General features: G+C 47.2%; 2 protein-coding genes across 19 annotated transcripts in view; both read right to left on the reverse strand.

Annotated features, from left to right (window-relative positions):
* Positions 1 to 21,270, reverse strand: part of LOC139382327 (alpha-2-macroglobulin-like) — a 563,422-nt gene that overhangs the window by 335,686 nt on the left and 206,466 nt on the right. The gene's annotated exons all lie outside the window — the stretch shown is intronic.
* The window catches only part of LOC139382329 (histone-lysine N-methyltransferase MECOM-like), a 210,984-nt gene that overhangs the window by 108,823 nt on the left and 80,891 nt on the right, over positions 1 to 21,270 (reverse strand). For all 18 annotated transcript variants that reach the window (XM_071126283.1, XM_071126279.1, XM_071126277.1 and 15 more), the window contains exon 2: positions 3,286 to 3,641. In XM_071126283.1, coding sequence (XP_070982384.1) covers positions 3,286 to 3,641 — 356 coding nt within the window. The remainder of the gene's footprint in view (positions 1 to 3,285; positions 3,642 to 21,270) is intronic.

Genomic DNA, 21,270 nt, shown 5'->3' on the forward strand with positions numbered 1-21,270 from the left:
CCCCCCTCCTTACTGTGTTCTGTGCTGGAGGAGTGCCTCTCAGGCTCAGGAGACAGACAGACAGACAAGCAGGCAGGCAGGCCCAGGAAAGCAGGCCCAGACCAGACCAACCCACCTAATCCTCGACTCCCCATTCACCCAGAACTTCTAATCTCCACCCCCCATCCCCCCACTCAAGAGATGCACAAAGACCCCTGAGTCCCAAGTCCCCCCCCACCCTTCTGCAGCGGGAGGCACCCTTCTTTCTCCAGTCTCTGAACCTGGACCCATAACCCCGTCGGCCAGTGTGATGAGGCGGTGGGCGAACCCCAATGAAAACTCATCGGGTTGGAGGATAACTCTCTCTCGCTGGGCCGTCTCTCTCATTGTTGCTGGTGGAGTGACTGGGGAGGATGGACACAAACAGTGTTTGAATTTCAATGTGCCACACGGCTCAAGAAAAGACAGCCGAATATGGACTAGTGGTGAGTATCCAGTCGGAAAAGGATCACCGCGTGAAAAAGAACATTCAATTGCTCTGGGAAAAAGCATCCTGTTATTGTTTCCATATACAACAGACACAGTTTATGTTACAATATATGCAATACACTTCTATAATACCAGCAGTACATACATTATACCATTACTGATCTATTTCCAATCTAACAGTGATACCGAAAAAATAACCTTCCAATGTAATCAGGAGGCAACACATGCTGATCTACAGGTGAGCACAGAAGAGAGGGATTTGTTTTGTTGCTGCTCTCTTTCCACTAATAGATGAACCCTCAATAACATCTCTCACCTCTCCCCCACTGTTCCCACTCTGATAAATGGTGCTTGTTCCAGTCCTCGGCTGAGCAGGACTTGAGTCGACTTTAGTGAGAAGATCTCTTTGAGGAGGCAGAGACGATGGAGGCCGTCTACTGATCCTATCGAAGACTACCAGGTCAAATACACTCTGTATACATTACCAGCTATACCCTTCCTTTCTTTATTTTTTCTTTCTTTGGAGCATGGTTCTCTAAAACTGCTTCTTCTTTCATGTACTCTAGTTGTTATTAAATTGACATCCAGAAGGAGCCTGTGTACAGTACAAAAACACACATTTTCTTTGAAAGGAAACAGTGTGAAAGAAGCAGAGGATTTTATAAAGAGGAACATATCGTAAAACTCCTGTGATCAAGGTATATATCTCTCATGCAACCACACGGAAAAGTATACAACGCACGCACGCACGCACGCACGCACGCACGCACGCACGCACGCGCACTCACACACACACACACACACACACACACACACACACACACACACACACACACACACACACACACACACACACACACCTGGCCTGCCCTCGGTGAGAAGCAGGAGGACCTCCAGCCCTGACAAACACGTTGGCTCTCTCTTTTATTTACTGAAGCTATCTTACCCATAACTCCCCATTCCTGTGTTCATAAAGCATCTCTGCTATAACTCACTATATTCCTTTATGAATAATGCCCAAATTTATGGTGATGGCGTGGAGCGCTGGCCTCCCTGGTGACAAACTTCCCCCGGTCTGTCACGGGCGCAGGCGGCAGGCGCTCTCGGCCCTCCATCACTCGCTCCAGATGGGCGCCACCGCTTTATCGCTCCCTGGTCGGTGACATCACCCCGGGACGCAGCGCAGAATTGATGATGAAAGCAAACAGATCTATCTTAACTCACATTTACCAAATCAATTTTTTTAAATTTTTTTTACAGACCCTTTTGCTTATTGGCATATTGACGGTTTGCGGGCACGTGATTGAGGGAGGGAGCGAGGCTGTCTTTGGAGGGGGACTTAATGGCGTTTACCATATTTAATGCAGGGATGTCATCACTGAATATCCGTTCTGAATAATGTGGCATTTCATCATAAATTCTTTACAACTTATTTACTTAATGGAAAGAGTTATGGGCCGCTGTCAGTGAAGTAATTAAACATAATGACACAGTGCTGCCTCCCCGGCCATCCCATCTTTCCTCCCATAATCCTCAGCTTCTTTTTAAATACATATTATTCAAGCTCCCCATAAATTACCAGCGGATTAAAATTCATGAAACCTTTTTCCTTTATTTTCTTCCTTGGGAGAAAAAAAAAGCGTGAGCCCGAGAGCTTGTTCAACCAGCCGTAAATCTCTCTATGGGAGAGGCAGATACTTTTTAAATCATATTAAATCCCAATGTTAGTGAAATTATTTTTTAAAAAGAGAGCGGATTTCATTTCGCTATTAGGGCAATTGATGTGCTGAGTCTCATGGTGGCAGTAAATAATGAACAAAAAGTTGCTACTTGGAACAGAAATGTACGGCGGGAGTGAAACCATTTATTGGTCCTGTCGGAGCCAAACCCACTCAGTTAGACCTGATGGTCGATGATGCAAGTCTAACCATGACCACCGTTCCACCATCCAAACCAAATCTAAACCCAAACTATTTATATAGACCAGAGATGATATTCCACCAACACTGAGGAGTCAGCTAGCGTCAAATTGGGCATAAGGGTTGGGAAACTTCCGTAGGTTATGATAGTGTACCAGTGTTAGATCATATTTTTTTATTTAGTCTACATCCTTGATTTTATGACTGTTTGTTAGTTAGTTAACCATTAGACAGTCATGCATGGTGTTTCTGGTGCTGTCTTACAGAAGGACAAAGACTTTGAAGTGTTTTTGCAGGGGGAGGAGGTCTCTCAATCCGAAATGAGAGGAGAGGAGCTGTTTAGGGGGTTCTCAATTAGACTGATACCCCTATGACCTCGACCTTCTCCCCCCTCCCCTCTCTTCTCCTATCCACCTCCGTAAAACGAGACATGGGCTGACACAGACAGAGGCTGCACCTGACCTCCTAACCTCTGACCTTGTCCTGTGACCCCTGTCTTCGATTGTGTGCACGGCCTGGCCAATATTGTGATTGGCCAATGGCCGCTGTGGGTATTTAACCGGGGCTAAAGACAGGATTTATAGCTTTTCCTTTTAATTGAGTTAAGAGGATAGAGAGCAAACCGTAGAGGGGCTGCCTGGGGGGCGCTCTCTGTTACCCAATTGGACTGGGGTGAGGTGAGATGACATCACTCAGCAACAAACGCCACGGCAACTGGGACACTTCAATCCCAGAGACCAACATAGAGGCAGAGACAAAGTTAAAAGAAAAACTGTCACCCGCTGTCCTCCCTCCATTTCTCCCTCCCTCTATCTCTCCTTCCCTCCATCCTTCCCTCCATAACAGAGAACAGAGAGAAGAGAATCCCATAACAATAAACAGAAAGTGTTTCTCCTACCTCCCAGCCTTGGGTGGGGTGTCTCAGGCACACCCGCTGCTCGCCCACGTATGGTCCTAAGCGCTCGCCCACGTCCACCGTCCTCTGTGCCCAGATGCCCAGGCCGCCGTCGACACCGGGGACGCCCGACTGGCGCAGCTGGAAGTCGGGGGGAATGGGCATCTCGTCCTGGGGCATGTAGAGGGCAGAGTGGAAGGGGGATGGCTCCAGGGGAGAGGCATCATCATCAGCGGAGAAGCCAGGGGAGGGGGAGTCCTCTGCTGGGGGGGCCGAGGTTGGTACCGCGGGGTCTCCATCCGGTACACACACATCATCCAGGACATCAGAGGGGTAGAGGACAAAGTCCTCACCATTACCTGATGGAGAAAGATAGAGTGAGAGAGAGAGGCAGAGAGAGAGAGAAAACTTGAGGGCGAGGCTCTAGCATTTCTACCTAAAGTACAGCATCAGTGTAGACTAATTTTATTTAACCCTTATTTTACCAGGTAAGTTGACTGAGAACACATTCTAATTTACAGCAACAACCTGGGGAATACACTACATCCCCAAAAGTATGTGGACACCCCTTAAAATGAGTGGATTTGGCTATTTCAGCCACACCCGTTACTGACAGGTGTATGAAATTTGAGCACACAGCCATGCAATCTCTGAAGGGCTCAGTGACTTTCAACGTGGCACCGTCATAGGATGCCACCTTTCTAACAAGTCAGTTCGTCAAATCAAAGTTTATTTGCCACGTGCGCTGAATACAACAGGTGTAGACGTTACAGTGAAATGCTTACTTACAGGCTCTAACCAATAGTGCAAAAAAGGTGTTAGGTGAACAATAGGTAGGTAAAGAAATAAAACAACAGTAAAAAGACAGGCTATATAAGTAGGCTATAAAAGTAGCGAGGCTACATACAGACACCGGTTAGTCAGGCTGATTGAGGTAGTATGTACAAGTGCTGTTATTGCGAAGTTGAAACGCCTAGGAGCAACAACGGCTCAGCCGCGAAGTGGTAGGCCACTTAAGTTCACAGAACGGGACCCCCGAATGCTGAAGCGCATAGCGTCATCTGTCCTCAGTTGCAACACTCACTACCAAGTTCCAAACTGACTCTGGAAGCAACATCAGCACAAGAACTGTTTGTCGGGAGCTTCATGAAATGGGTTTCCATGGCCGAGCAGCCGCACACAACACTAAGATCACCATGTGCAATGCCAAGTGGCAGCTGGAGTGGTGTAAAGCTCGCCGCCACTGGACTCTGGAGCAGTGGAAACGCTTTCTCTGGAGTGATGAATCACGCTTCCTCAGCTGGCAGTTCGACAGAAGAATCTAGGTTTGGCAGATGCCAGGAGGACACTACCTGCTCCAATGCATAGTGGCAACTGTAAAGTTTGGTGGAGGAGGAATAATAGTCTGAGGCTGTTTTTCATGGTTCTGGCAAGGCCCCTTAGTTCCAGTGAAGAAAAATCTTAACGCTACAGCGCAGAATGACATTGTAGACGATTCTGTGCTTTCAACTTTGTGGCAACAGTTTGGGGAAGGCCCTTTCCTGTTTCAAGCATGACAATTCCCCCGCTCAAAAAGTGAGTTTGTGGAGATCGGTGTGGAAGAACTTGACTGGCCTGCACAGAGCCCTGACCTCAAACGCATCCTTTTGGATGAATTGGAACGCCAACTACAAGACAGGCCTAATCACCTAACATCAGTCCCCTCCCTCACTAATGCTCTCAAGGCTGAATGGAACATAGCCCCCCCAGCAATGTTCCAACATCTGGTGGAAAGCCTTCCCAGAAGAGTGGAGGCTGTTATAGCAGCAAAGGGGGGACCAAATCCAAATTAACGCCCATGATGTTGGAATGAGATATTCGACAAGCAGGTGTCCACATACTTTTGGTCATGTAGTGTAGTTACAGGGGAGAGGAGGGGGGATGAGCGAACCAATTGGAAGCTGGAGATGACTGTCCTACAAGTACAGCATCAGGGTAAACTGGGTAGTCTATATTTATAGTCTACATGGTCTATGAGTTTCTAACACATGTATCAAAACAAGCCAATAATCATGTAATCAAGCACAAATCAACGACACATTACAGTTAACATGGCCCGATGAGAGTTATGAGAGAGGCTTATGCCTTATCCGACCCGGAGTGAAAAACCAGTCCCCCCCTCACCTACGACCTACGACCTACGACCTAACACTAAGGACCATGAGGAAGGATCATCTCTACATATTCAATTGAACATAATATGGTAAAATAATATACAAGGTCCAAGCACAAATATTTGACCAGTAAGGGCCGTTCAAATACACAGGAGAGGGAGGAAAGTGGTGAGAGAGAGAGAGAAGGAGAGGGAGAGAGAGACAGAGGGAGGAGAGAGAGGGAGGGAGAGGGGGGATGAGAGAGAAGGGGGTACTGAGAGAGTCAAGCAGCCACTGGTTGAGATTGTTTGGCCGTGGGCTTGGTGCTGGGCGGGTACACTGGGTTCACTGTAGCATTGTGCTGCTATAAACTGTTTTATATTTCCCTTTCCTGACCTTCATCACTCAGCTGCCGAGTGAAAACAGAGGAAGCTGAGGCCGGGTCGGCGGAGGTTAATTGTGAGTACAGTGAGAAAGGACACCGCAGGCTGACCCTCGAACCCTCGCTGGACAGGTTGGGACTGGGCCGCACGTGGCAGACGAGCCCTGGCGAAGAGTTGTGGTCCACCCTCTGTTACAACACCGACACAGACGTACAGGTGACAATATCTCTTTCACACTATAAAGCACACCCAAACCAAACTATGCTGGCTTTTCACATTGTCCTTTCCAGCATGGTTCTGGCAACTGTCGTAGGTGGATGCGTACCCAGGCCAGCTCAGCTTGGTTTGGGTCAGTAGTGTGAAACAGTACTTGTCTCAGATGACACTGTACACCCTACACTACTACTACAACTACTACCAGAGCACTATGGGGTTCTGATGGTGCACTATAGAAAATAGGGTGTGATTTATGCCCACTGTATGACTGCTAGTTGAATAGTGTCTCTGCCAAAGGACTTATTCATAGTGCACTACTTTTCAACCCATAGACCGTCCTGTGTTTACTAACATTGTCGCACGAGGGCGATGCGTGCAAGTTGGTGGCAGAACACGGAGGAGTTCTTATAGAATGCCAGAAAAAAAAGCCTGCTTATCTAATTTAACTAGATAAGTCAGTTAAGAACAAATTCTTATTTACAATGACAGTCTAGGAACAGTGGGTTAACTGCCTTGTTCTGCGGCGGAAAGACAGATCTTTACCTTGTCAGCTCAGGGATTCAATCTAGCAACCTTTCGGTTACCGGCCCAACACTCTAACCACTAGGCTACCTGCCACCCCTACAATAAGTGCATTTCACACTACTTTTTGGATTATAATTGGATTTTAAGGCTCGTATGAATGTCCTGCTTAATATAATGTTTGTGTCATCATCGCAAATCAACTGAATTACAGTTGAAGTCAGGAAGTTTACATACACCTCAGCAAAATATATTTAAACTCAGTTTTTCACAAATCCTAATAACTATTCCCTGTCTTAGGTCAGTTAGGATCACAGCCTTATTTTAAAAATATGAAATGTCAGATTAATAGTAAGGAGAATGATTTATTTCAGCTTTTATTTTCTTTCATCACATTCCCAGTGGGTCAGAAGTTTACATACACTCAATTAGTATTTGGTAGCATTGCCTTTAAATTGTTTAACTTGGGTCAAACATTTCAGGTAGCCTTCCACAAGCTTCCCACAATAAATTGGGTGAATTTTGCCCTATTCCTCCTGACAGAGCTGGTGTAACTTGCTCGCACACGCTTATTCAGTTCAGCCCACACATTTTCTATAGGATTGAGGTCAGGGCTTTGTGATGTCTTGAGATGTTGCTTCAATATATTCACATAATTTTATTTCCTCATGATGCCATCTATTTTGTGAAGTGCACCAGTCCCTCTTGCAGCAAAGCACCCCCACAACATGATGCTGCCACCCCCATGCTTCACAGTTGGGATGGTATTCTTCGGCTTGCAAGCATCCCCCTTTTTCCTCCAAACATAGCGATGGTCATTATGGCCAAACAGTTCTATTTTTGTTTCATCAGACCAGAGGACATTTCTCCAAAAAGTACGATCTTTGTCCCCATGTGCAGTTACAAACTGTAGTCTGGCTTTTTTATAGCGGTTTTGGAGCAGTGGCTTCTTCCTTGCTGAGCGGCCTTTCAGGTTATGTCGATATAGAACTCGTTTTACTGTGGATATAGATACTTTTGTACCTGTTTCCTCCAGCATCTTCACAAGGTCCTTTGCTGTTGTTCTGGGATTGATTTTCACTTTTCACACCAAAGTACATTCTTCTCTAGGAGACAGAACGTATTTCCTTCCTGAGTGGTATGACGGCTGCGTGGTCCCATGGTGTTTATACTTGCGTAATATTGTTTGTACAGATGAACAAGGTACCTTCAGGCATTTGGAATTTGCTCCCAGGGATGAACCAGACTTGTGGAGATCTACAATATTTTTTCTGAGGTCTTGGCTGATTTCTTTTGATTTGCCCATGATGTCAAGCAAAGAGGCACTGCATTTGAAGGTAGGCCTTGAAATACATCCACAGGTACACCTCCAATTAACTCAAATTATATCAATTAGCCTATCAGAAGCTTCTAAAGCCATGACATCATTTTCTGGAATTTTCCAAACTTCTGACCCCCTGGAATTGTGATACAGTGAATTATAAATGAAATAATTTGTCTGTAAACAATTGTTGGAAAAATTACTTGTGTCATGCACAAAGTAGATGTCCTAACCGACTTGCCAAAACGATAGTTTTGTTAACAAGAAATTTGTGGAGTGGTTGAAAAACTAGTTTTAATGACTTCTGACTTCAACTGTATAATTAAAACAACACTTCAACACTTTAAAATGGCTCTTTGGCTAGCTTTTGCTACAGCCTATGTCAATGAGCGTTAGCATTCTAGCTAACAACTGCTGCATCCAAAATAGTTATTTCGCAAAGATCACAATCAAATATAATCTTAGTGACTGTTCAAGCAAGAATCAGAACATCATTGTAAGCGTATGAGAACCCCAAAATGTATTTTGTTTAGAAGTAATCAGAACGTAAATCTAGGCTATGTTGAATGGGTGCAGATGGCGATGGCTTTCTTACTGCAGCTAAGAGTCGCGTGCATCTGTTCGTGACGTCAGTGTGTAGTGTACTGGAAAGGGGTCTATTACTTTAGGCCTCCTCTGGTCAAAAGTAGTACACTATGTAGTAGGGAATGAGATTTGAGATTAGACCTTAGCTACACCTGACATGCTATTCACCACATAACGCACCACTTTTGACTACTTTATCCACCCTATCACTATGGGGCTCTATAAAACTTCCACATTTGCACTTAGTCTGCCATTGACATCAATCCATGACTAAGTAAAAATGAAATGGTGGTTAAGAACGAAGGTGTAATTTGAGATTGGGCCCTAGCTAGGCCTACTGGGCCTCCTGCTGCGGGCCCAGGGAGGACAGACAGACAGGAAACTCTCCACAGGAAGCTGCCTCTCCCCCTGGGTGACTGTGGCAGGCTGTGGCTAACGCGCCCTGACAGGCTGGGAGGGGCGGTGGGGTTGCTAATGAGGCTCTAGCTGCACATCTCTGTGCCTCGGTACATTCCTGACCGGCTGTGTGACACCGCACCGCTGTCGGCCTGGAACCTTTGATCCACACACACAAACACACGCACGCACACACAGATGCACACACGGACGCGCACACATAAAGAGACACACACCCTCACAGATGTAAAGACGCACAGACGCATGCATGCATAAACACACACAGATGCACGCACACACCACATACACACACCTCTCAACCTGCCTCTACCTTGTCGTCGTCCCCCCCTCCTCATGTTGCTGACTCTCCCAAGCCCCTCTAGGCCGGTAGATGGAGGACATGCTGATCTGAACTATCCATCTGCATCATCATCATCACCATCCAAACTCTACTTAGATATTCATGATGTAGTTTATCAAAATAAAATAGGCCATTAAGATCATGTTGAATTCTTTTCATGAAAAATGATTCTCGGGTCACACACTGTTTATGAAAAAAGTGTTGTTTTCATTCCCACCACCTAACAACCTCTGAAAGCCCACCGACCCGGTAAGAGAAGACCAGAGGACGTTCAGATGACGTCCAGATTACGAGCTGTAGATTAGGGCTGTCAGAGACTCAATCTCACACAGAGGCACAGACGGAAAGACAAGGAGAATGGATGCCATCTGTCAAGTCGCTGTTTTGCGTATTTGAACAAGTGAACACTGCTGCTCATTTTAAGACATTCTCTTTCAAGCGACCTGTTTTCTACCAGTCAACAAGGGAGGGGGACATTTTACTGATGAACACAATAAGAATTGGGTTTGACTTGCTATCCTCATATGTTCTATACTCCCTAGGAGAATCCAACAGTGGGGGCTACAAGGCTGAATGCTGGAATGGTTGACAGCTCACAGACCAGGTCAGGATTCGACTGACAAATCACATGAAGATCATCAACGTGCAGGTATGTAGGACAGTGTAAAAAGGATTTCAACAGTGTACTGCAAGTGTACAGACATCAATCCTCAAACGGAGTAGCCACAACAAGCTTAGTCTTGGATACTGACTCGTCGTTAGAGATTCTGCCTGATGATCTGAAGGCCAGAACGCCGGTCTTGGACAACAGGTCTTCACTGTACTGCTCTAACATCTTAACAGATGATGAAGGGTATTTCACTTGCGCCATTTCAAAAGGAGATCGATATTACAGCTACCAGACAATTGTTCTAATGTTTGAGCCTGAGTATCGAGTCTGACTTTCCCCTGTATATCGAACCAACGAGATGCATTCTGGGAAACTCCACTAGGCGACATGGCCCAAGGGAAAAAGAGTTAGAGGATGGACATGATGACTGACAGACTAACAGGGAATTACTCCCTGATCATTCCCTCTCTGTCAACCCAGCAGGGATGTAAATCGCCTCACAGTGAGTTTGAGCCAGATGCTAACAGACCACAAGATTTTAGCTTGCACTGACCTGGACCCCATAAATGTATTTAGTTAAGAACAAATTCATATTTTCAATGGCCTAGAAACAGTGGGTTAACTGCCTGTTCAGGGGCAGAATGACATATTTGTACAATGTCAACTCAGGGATTTGAACTTGTAACCTTCTGGTTACTAGTCCACCGCTCTAACCACTAGGCTACCCTGCCACCCCAGGGGGAGGTATAGTCTGTGCTCCTAACACCACAAAGAGATCTGGAGGGAGATGATCTGATTCTGGACTCTGACAACTCCTCTGTGCACTTACCTGAGGAGCTAAGGGACAGAGTGAACGTGTCTGACCCCAAGTCCTCTCTGCTCATCTCTAACCTCTTACAGACTGACAGTGGACTTTATTGGTGCAGGGTCAGGGAATGGAAGGAAGGAAGGGTTGGTCCATCTACTATGTGCTGACAGAAGCACCAACCAGATTTCGCCACAACACATCTGACTCCTCTGGCATGCATGGAATCCTTTCGTCTACCAACGCAGTGAGAGCTTCACTGATTGGCTCTGTGGGCTACTGGGGATGGTGTGTGCTGTGATATCATTATGACTAAAGGCCAGAGAAGACAAGGCAAGCCTGTTGTGACTGAAGACAATGTGACTGGAGACGGAGAACAGAGTGCAGGAGAAGACCTCTATGAGAACCTGAACACTGCTGAAGACAGCGTCTAACTATTATTACGTTTTCACTAGTTAGTAATAGTATCTGTCGTAGCTGGTATATATCTGAGGTAGATTAGAGCTTCTTTGTCATGTACTGTCATGTTGTCTTGTCTCTGTCCTTTCCCTTCACCCTGTCTCCCTCTGCTGGTCGTGTTAGGTTACCTTTTCTCCCCCGCTTTCCCCCAGCTGTCCCTTGTCTCCTCTAACTACCCATTCACCCCGTTCCCCACCTGTTCCCTTTTTCCCTCTGATTAGGTCCCTATATCTCTCTCTGTTTCTGCTCCTGTCCTTGTCGGATTCTTGTTTGTTTGTGTCATTCATGCCTGAACCAGACTGTCGTCATGTTTGCTGTAACCTTGTCCTGTCCTGTCGGAATCTGCCGGTCCATCTGAGCCTACCTATGTTTGGTAATTAAAGAAGCTCTGTTTAAGTTGATTCGCTTTTGGGTCCTCATTCACGCACCGTAACAGAAGAATCCGACCAAGAATGGACCCAGCGACTTCGGATCCTCTCCACTCAGCCGTCGAGATCCAGGGAGCGATGCTAGGCAGACACAAGCAGGAATTGTCTGCTGCTCGACATGCCGTTGAGACCCTGGCCACCCAAGTCTCCAACCTCACAGAACAGGTTCACCATCTCCGCCTCGATCCACCGGCCACTTCCAGGGCTTTCGAATCTCCGGAGCCCAGAATCAATAACCCGCCGTGTTACTCTGGGGAGCCCACTGAATGCCGCTCGTTCCTCACCCAGTGTGATATTGTGTTTTCTCTCCAGCCCAACACTTACTCCAGGAGCACTGCTCGTGTCGCCTACGTCATATCTCTCCTTATTGGACGGGCTCGTGAGTGGGGCACGGCAATCTGGGAGGCAAGGGCTGAGTGTACTAACCAGTATCAAGACTTTAAGGAGGAGATGATACGGGTTTTTGATCGATCTGTTTTTGGGGAGGAGGCTTCCAGGGCCCTGTCTTCCCTATGTCAAGGCAATCGATCCATAACAGACTACTCTATTGAGTTTCGCACTCTTGCTGTCTCCAGTGGCTGGAACGAGCCGGCCTTGCTCGCTCGTCTTCTGGAGGGTTTCCGCGCAGAGGTAAAGGATGAGATTCTCTCCCGGGAGGTTCCTTCCAGCGTGGATTCCTTGATTGAACTCGCTATTCGCATTGAGCGACGGGTTGATCTTCGTCACCGAGCTCGTGGAAAGGAGCTCGCGCTCTCCGTCGCCTCCCTCTCCGCATCACTACCATCTTCCTCTGCCGGCTCGGGTGCTGAGTCCATGCAGCTGGGAGGTATCCGCATCTCGACTGAGGAGAGGGAACGGAGAATCACCAACCGCCTCTGTCTCTATTGCGGTTCCGCTGGTCATTTTGTCACTTCATGTCCAGTAAAAGGCCAGAGCTCGTCAGTAAGCGGAGGGCTACTGGTGAGCGCTACTACTCCTGTCTCTCCTTCAAGATCCTGCACTACCTTGTCGGTCCATCTACGCTGGACCGGTTCGTCAGCTTCCTGCAGTGCCTTAATAGACTCTGGGGCGGAGGGCTGTTTTATGGACGAGACCTGGGCTCGGGAACATGACATTCCTCTCAGACAGTTAAAGGAGCCCACGGCCTTGTTCGCCCTGGATGGTAGTCCTCTCCCCAGGATTCAGCGTGAGACGCTACCTTTAACCCTCACTGTTTCTGGTAATCATAGTGAAACCATTTCTTTTTTAATTTTTCGTTCACCTTTTACACCTGTTGTTTTGGGCCATCCCTGGCTAGTTTGTCATAATCCTTCCATTAATTGGTCTAGTAATTCTATCCTCTTCTGGAACGTCTCTTGTCATGTGAAATGTTTAATGTCTGCTATCCCTCCTGTTTCCTCTGTCTCTTCTTCACAGGAGGAGCCTGGTGATTTGACAGGGGTGCCGGAGGAATATCACGATCTGCGCACGGTGTTCAGTCGGTCCAGGGCCACCTCTCTTCCTCCACACCGGTCGTATGATTGTAGTATTGATCTCCTTCCGGGAACCACCCCCCCCCCGGGGTAGACTATACTCTCTGTCGGCTCCCGAACGTAAGGCTCTCGAAGATTATTTGTCTGTAGCTCTTGACGCCGGTACCATAGTCCCCTCCTCCTCTCCCGCCGGAGCGGGGTTTTTTTTTGTCAAGAAGAAGGACGGGTCTCTGCGCCCCTGCATAGATTATCGAGGGCTGAATGACATAACAGTGAAGAATCGTTATCCGCTTCCTCTTATGTCTTCAGCCTTCGAGATCCTGCAGGGAGCCAGGTTTTTCACTAAGTTGGACCTTCGTAACGCTTACCATCTCGTGCGCATCAGGGAGGGGGACGAGTGGAAGACGGCGTTTAACACTCCGTTAGGGCACTTTGAATACCGGGTTCTTCCTTTCGGCCTCGCTAACGCTCCAGCTGTCTTTCAGGCATTAGTCAATGATGTCCTGAGAGACATGCTGAACATCTTTGTTTTCGTTTACCTTGACGATATCCTGATTTTTTCACCGTCACTCCAAATTCATGTTCAGCACGTTCGACGTGTCCTCCAGCGCCTTTTAGAGAATTGTCTTTTTGTGAAGGCTGAGAAGTGCACTTTTCATGCCTCCTCCGTCACATTTCTCGGTTCTGTTATTTCCGCTGAAGGCATTAAGATGGATCCCGCTAAGGTCCAAGCTGTCATTGATTGGCCCGTCCCTAAGTCACGCGTCGAGCTGCAGCGCTTTCTCGGCTTCGCGAACTTCTATCGTCGTTTCATCCGTAATTTCGGTCAGGTGGCAGCTCCTCTCACAGCCCTTACTTCTGTCAAGACGTGCTTTAAGTGGTCCGTTTCCGCCCAGGGAGCTTTTGATCTCCTCAAGAATCGTTTTACATCCGCTCCTATCCTTGTTACACCTGACGTCTCTAGACAGTTCGTTGTCGAGGTTGACGCGTCAGAGGTGGGAGTGGGAGCCATCCTTTCTCAGCGCTCCCTCTCTGACGACAAGGTCCACCCATGCGCGTATTTTTCTCATCGCCTGTCGCCGTCGGAACGTAACTATGATGTGGGTAACCGCGAACTGCTCGCCATCCGGTTAGCCCTAGGCGAATGGCGACAGTGGTTGGAGGGGGCGACCGTTCCTTTTGTCGTTTGGACTGACCATAGGAACCTTGAGTACATCCGTTCTGCCAAACGACTTAATGCGCGTCAGGCGCGTTGGGCGCTGTTTTTCGCTCGTTTCGAGTTCGTGATTTCTTATCGTCCGGGCTCTAAGAACACCAAGCCTGATGCTTTGTCTCGTCTCTTCAGTTCTTCAGTAGCCTCCACTGACCCCGAGGGGATTCTCCCTGAGGGGCGTGTTGTCGGGTTGACTGTCTGGGGAATTGAGAGGCAGGTAAAGCAAGCACTCACTCAAACTCCGTCGCCGCGCGCTTGTCCTAGGAACCTTCTTTTCGTTCCCGTTCCTACTCGTCTGGCCGTTCTTCAGTGGGCTCACTCTGCCAAGTTAGCCGGCCACCCTGGCGTTCGGGGTACGCTTGCTTCCATTCGCCAGCGTTTCTGGTGGCCCACCCGGGAGCATGACACGCGTCGTTTCGTGGCTGCTTGTTCGGTCTGCGCGCAGACTAAGTCCGGTAACTCTCCTCCTGCCGGCCGTCTCAGGCCGCTTCCTATTCCCTCTCGACCGTGGTCTCACATCGCCTTAGATTTTGTCACCGGACTGCCGTCGTCAGCGGGGAAGACTGTTATTCTTACGGTTGTCGATAGGTTCTCTAAGGCGGCTCATTTCATTCCCCTTGCTAAGCTTCCTTCTGCTAAAGAGACGGCACAAATCATCATCGAGAATGTTTTCAGAATTCATGGCCTTCCGTCAGATGTCGTTTCGGACAGAGGTCCGCAATTCACGTCTCAATTTTGGAGGGAGTTTTGCCGTTTGATTGGGGCTTCCGTCAGTCTCTCTTCCGGCTTTCACCCCCAGTCTAACGGTCAAGCAGAACGGGCCAATCAGACTATTGGTCGCATCTTACGCAGTCTTTCTTTTCGCAACCCTGCGTCTTGGTCAGAACAGCTCCCCTGGGCAGAATACGCCCACAACTCGCTTCCTTCGTCTGCGACCGGGCTATCTCCTTTTCAGAGTAGCCTCGGGTACCAGCCTCCGTTGTTCTCATCTCAGTTCGCCGAGTCCAGCGTCCCCTCCGCTCAGGCTTTTGTCCAACGTTGCGAGCGCACCTGGAAGAGGGTCAGGTCTGCACTTTGCCGTTATAGGGCGCAGACTGTGAGAGCTGCTAATAAGCGTAGAACTAAGAGCCCTAGATATTGTCGCGGTCAGAGAGTTTGGCTCTCCACTCAGAACCTTCCCCTTAAGACGGCTTCTCGCAAGTTGACCCCGCGGTTCATTGGTCCATTCCGTATCTCTCAGGTCATTAATCCTGTCGCAGTGCGACTTCTTCTTCCGCGATATCTTCGTCGCGTCCACCCGGTCTTCCATGTCTCCTGTGTTAAGCCCGTTCTTCGCGCCCCCGCTCGTCTTCCCCCCCCCCCCCCCCATCCTTGTCGAGGGCGCACCTATCTACAGGGTCCGTAAAATCTTGGACATGCGTCCTCGGGGCCGTGGTCATCAGTACCTAGTTGACTGGGAGGGGTACGGTCCTGAGGAGAGGAGTTGGGTTCCCTCTCGGGACGTGCTGGACCGTGCGCTGATTGATGATTTCCTCCGTTGCCGCCAGGTTTCCTCCTCGAGTGCGCCAGGAGGCGCTCGGTGAGTGGGGGGGTACTGTCATGTACTGTCATGTTGTCTTGTCTCTGTCCTTTCCCTTCACCCTGTCTCCCTCTGCTGGTCGTGTTAGGTTACCTTTTCTCCCCCGCTTTCCCCCAGCTGTCCCTTGTCTCCTCTAACTACCCATTCACCCCGTTCCCCACCTGTTCCCTTTTTCCCTCTGATTAGGTCCCTATATCTCTCTCTGTTTCTGCTCCTGTCCTTGTCGGATTCTTGTTTGTTTGTGTCATTCATGCCTGAACCAGACTGTCGTCATGTTTGCTGTAACCTTGTCCTGTCCTGTCGGAATCTGCCGGTCCATCTGAGCCTACCTATGTTTGGTAATTAAAGAAGCTCTGTTTAAGTTGATTCGCTTTTGGGTCCTCATTCACGCACCGTAACATTCTTATACATAGAAATGTAGAAAATGACATAGAAAATATATACAAATTATAGAGAATTATTATACAAGTTATTCATACAGTATAACATTATTTATAATTTTATAATAATTTATACAACGGATGGGTTTAATCCTGTAGGGTGATTGGTTAAAAGCGCATTCCAGCTGGTGTCTATTCCACAAGTTACCACCGGCTGAGGCTATGATGTTGAAATGCCTATTTACTCTGTTCCATCTCACTGCGCAATCCACTGTCTCATCAGCCCAGCTAGACAATGTATGTACTTGATCTACACTGTAAAAAGCATCTAAACATTATCTCCCATTTCTTTTAGACTAGCAATTGGTTTTCAATAGCGGAGATTTGTATAAACATTGCTGTCTGTCTCTCCAACATTTGCAACATTGTGTCAGTATTGAAATTTGATCTCCAGCTGTCCCATACTAATGAACGTCTAGGGGTCGGGATGAGACATACAGGCAGGCAGCTTTTCTCAGCCAGTCGAAATCACGAATTAGCAGAATTTTTATGGATATATACAAAGAAATGTCAATAGAAAATAAGTCAATCGAAACGAAGTGCAGCTGGTTTGCAGTCTTTCCAGCTTCAGTTTGAAGTGATTGTGTTAGCTGTGTTGTTGACTAGCTCCTCAGAACAACAGTGTCCAGACCAGCGTTGCCAACTTAGCGACTTTGTCGTTATATTTAGCGAGTTTTCAGAACCCTCTAGCAACACATTTTTAAAAAAGTGGCAAATCTAGCAACTTTTTCTGGTGTTATTGGAAGCTTTTGGAGACTTTGACGTGAAAGCACGTATCGTTCTTACTGTTCTCAACGAGCAGCAGGTGCTGCCGTGGGCCCCACCTGGGCCTTGTGGTCGGAGGCCTACTGGGCCTTGCGGTCGGAGGCCGAGCAATTGCCGTACCAGGCAGTGATGCAACAATCTTTTTAGTTTCCTGGGCGGGAATAGGCTTTGTCGTGCCCTCTTCACAACTGTCTTGGTGTGTTTGGACCATTCTAGTTTGTTGTTGATGTGGACACCAAGGAATTTGAAGCTCTCAACCTGCTCCACTACAGCCCCGTCGATGAGAATGGGGACATGCTCGGTGCTCCTTTTCCTGTAGTCCACAATCATCTCCTTAGTCTTGGTTACGTTGAGGGAAAGGTTGTTAGTCTGGCACCACCTGGCCAGGTCTCTGATCTCCTCCCTATAGAATGTCTCGTAGTTGTCGGTGATCAGGCCTACCACTGTTGTGTCGTCAGCAAACTTAATGATGGTGTTGGAGTCGTGCCTGGCCATGCAGTCGTGGGTGAACAGGGAGTACAGGAGGGGACTGAGCACGCACCCCTGGGGAGCTCCGGTGTTGAGGATTAGAGTGGCAGATGTGTTGCTACCTACCCTCACCACCTGGGGGCGGCCCGTCAGGAAGTCCAGGATCCAATTGCAGAGGGAGGTGTTTAGTCCCAGGTTGCTTAGCTTAGTGATGAGCTTTGAGGGTACTATGGTGTTGAACGCTGAGCTGTAGTCAATGAATAGCATTCTCACATAGGTGTTCCTTTTGTCCAGGTGGGAAAGGGCAGTGTGGAGTACAATAGAGATTACATCATCTGTGGATCTGTTTGGGCGGTATGCAAATTGGAGTGGGTCTAGGGTTTCAGGGATAATGGTTTTGATGCGAGCCATTACCAGCCGTTCAAAGCACTTCATGGCTACAGACGTGAGTGCTACGGGTCTGTAGTCATTTAGGCAGGTTGCCTTTGTGTTCTTGGGCACAGGGACTATGGTGGTCTGCTTGAAGCATGTTGGTATTACAGACTGAATCAGGGACATGTTGAAAATGTCAGTGAAGACACCTGCCAGTTGGTCAGCACATGCCCAGAGCACACGTCCTGGTAATCCATCTGGCCCCGCAGCCTTGTGAATGTTGACCTGTTTAAAGGTCTTACTCACGTCGGCTACGGAGAGCGTGATCACACAGTCGTCCGGAACAGCTGATGCTCTCATGCATGCCTCGGTGTTGCTTGCCTCGAAGCGATTATAGAAGTAATTTAATTTGGTAATCTGGTAGGCTTGTGTCACTGGGCAGCTCGCGGCTGTGCTTCCCTTTGTAGTCTGTAATAGTTTGCAAGCCCTGCCACATCCGACGAGCGTCAGAGCCGGTGTAGTATGATTCAATCTTACCCTGTATTGATGCTTTGCCTGTTTGATGGTTCGTCGCAGGGCATAGCAGGATTTCTTGTAAGCTTCCGGGTTAGAGTCGCGCACTTGAAAGCGGCAGCTCTACCCTTTAGCTCAGTGCGATTGTTGCCTGTAATCCATAGCTTCTGGTTGGGGTATGTACGTACAGTCACTGTGGGGACGACGTCTTCAATGCACTTATTGATAAAGCCAGTGACTGATGTAGTGTATTCCTCAATGTCATCGGAAGAATCCTGGAACATGTTCCAGTTTGTGATAGCAAAACAATCCTGTAGTTTAGCATCTGCTTCATCTGACCATTTTTTTATAGACCGAGTCACTGGTGCATCCTGTTTTATTTTTTGCTTGTAAGCAGGAATCAGGAGGATAGAGTTGTGGTCGGATTTACCAAATGGAGGGCGAGGGAGAGCTCTGTACGCATCTCTGTGTGTGGAGTACAGATGATCTAGCATTTTTTTCCCTCTGGTTGCACATTTAACATGTTGATAGAGATTTGGTAGAACTGATTTAAGTTTCCCTGCATTAAAGTCTCCGGCCACTAGGAGCACCACCTCTGGGTGAGTGGTTTTCTGTTTGCTTATTTCCTTATACAGCTGGCTGAGTGCGGTCTTAGTGCCGCCATCTGTCTATGGTGGTAAATAAACAGCCACGAAAAGTATAACTGAGAACTCTCTAGGCAAGTAGTGTGGCCTGCAATTTATCATAATATACTCTACTTCAGGCGAGCAAAATCTTGAGACTTCCTTAGATTTCGTGCACCAGCTGTTGTTTACAAATATGCACAGACCATCCCCCCTGGTCTTACTGGAGTGTGCTGTTCTATCCTGCCGGTGCAGCGTGTATCCCGCTAGCTGAATATCCATGTCATCATTCAGCCACGATTCCGTGAAACATAGGATATTGCAGTTTTTGATGTCCCGTTGGTGGGATATTTGTGATTATACCTCGTCTAGTTTATTGTCCAATGATTGCACGTTGGCGAGTATTATTGACGGTAACGGCAGCTTTACTAGTTGCCTTCTGCGGATCCGGACGAGGCATCCGGCTCTTCTTCCTATGCGTCGCTTCCTTTTGCGAATAATTGGGATGTCTGCCTTGTGGAGTGTTTGGAGAATATCATGTGAGTCCTGCTTGCTGCTGTTGTTGTTGTTGAAAAAATCTTTGTCTAATCCGAGGTGAGTGATCGCTGTCCTGATATTTAGAAGCTCTTTTCTGACGTAAAAATACGGTTGCAGAAACATTATCTACAAAATAATTTACAAATATCGCAAAAAAAACACATAATAGCACAATTGGTTAGGAGACCGTAAAACGGCGGCCATCTCCTCCGGCGCCATCTCCTGAAGATAGAATAACTCTGTTGCTTTTCTGGCTGCACTGTTTGACGTGACTGTAAGTTAGCTGTAGTTGGCTAGCTAGCCAGCAAGGGATAAGAACGTTGTCAGACAGTATGGCAATAGAATATTTAGAGCAAACAACTGGGTCGTGTCCATAGATACAGAACAAAAAGACTTTACGACTGGGTCACGTGTCCGGCAACGGAACTGATAGAACGAACCACCAGCCGGCTTGGGTAGCAACCCTATATTGGCTTCGGGACTATATCTTGCAGAAGGATGAAATAGTATTAATAAATGTATCAAAATAAAGTTTTTAATGAAAATATGCAGATTGATATTTGAATATGTTGGAAGCCGGTGTTTGGAGGAGATATTGGCATGGTTTGCCTGTATGTATCCTCCAAACACCGACTTCTCGGGCATTATCACTTAAATGGATAACATGGATCACCATGGAACCCATTCCTAAAGTGTGAATCTCTGATCATTTTATAATCTATGCATCCTGTCTCTTAATACCTAACCAATGCATACTGTACAGTTTATTACAAAGTAATATTGCAATGTTGAGCAAAGACTAAAAAAGATGATAGAGAGAAAGGCAGAGAGAAGAAGAGAGAGAAAATTGTAGATTGTTGTATTGGTTGTACATTTTTATTTGTTTATTGTGCATTTATCCTCAAACCTATATTTGTTCATCTTCAATACCATATCATATCTGGTTTTACGATTCAGTGTGTAATGGCATATTTTAAAACTTATTTTGCTTCTGTGAAAAAACAGACTAAACATCCAGTAATTTCTTGTAGTATTTCATATACAGTGGGGCAAAAAAGTATTTTGTCAGCCACCAATTGTGCAAGTTCTCCCACTTAAAAAGATGAGAGACGCCTGTAATTTTCATCATAGGTACACTTCAACTATGACAGACAAAATGAGAAAAAAAATCCAGAAAATCACATTGTAGGATTTTTAATGAATTTATTTTCAAATTATGGTGGAAAATAAGTATTTGGTCAATAACAAAAGTTTATCTCAATACTTTGTTATATACCCTTTGTTGGCAATGACAGAGGTCAACCGTTTTCTGTAAATCTTCACAAGGTTTTCACACACTGTTGCTGGTATTTTGGACCATTCCTCCATGCAGATCTCCTCTAGAGCAGTGATGTTTTGGGGCTGTTGCTGGGCAACACGGACTTTCAACTCCCTCCAAAGATTTTCTATGGGGTTGACATCTGGAGACTGGCTAGGCCACTCCAGGACCTTGAAATGCTTCTTACGAAGCCACTCCTTCGTTGCCCGGGCGGTGTGTTTGGGATCATTGTCATGCTGAAAGACCCAGCCACGTTTCATCTTCAATGCCCTTGCTGATGGAAGGAGGTTTTCACTCAAAATCTCACGATACATGGCCCCATTCATTCTTTCCTTTACACGGATCAGTCGTCCTGGTCCCTTGGCAGAAAAACAGCCCAAAGCATGATGTTTCCACCCCCATGCTTCACAGTAGGTATGATGTTCTTTGGATGCAACTCAACATTCATTGTCCTCCAAACACGACGAGTT

The sequence above is a fragment of the Oncorhynchus clarkii genome, chromosome 24, assembly GCF_045791955.1.
Source record: "Oncorhynchus clarkii lewisi isolate Uvic-CL-2024 chromosome 24, UVic_Ocla_1.0, whole genome shotgun sequence".
NCBI classification, from domain to species: Eukaryota; Metazoa; Chordata; class Actinopteri; order Salmoniformes; family Salmonidae; genus Oncorhynchus; species Oncorhynchus clarkii.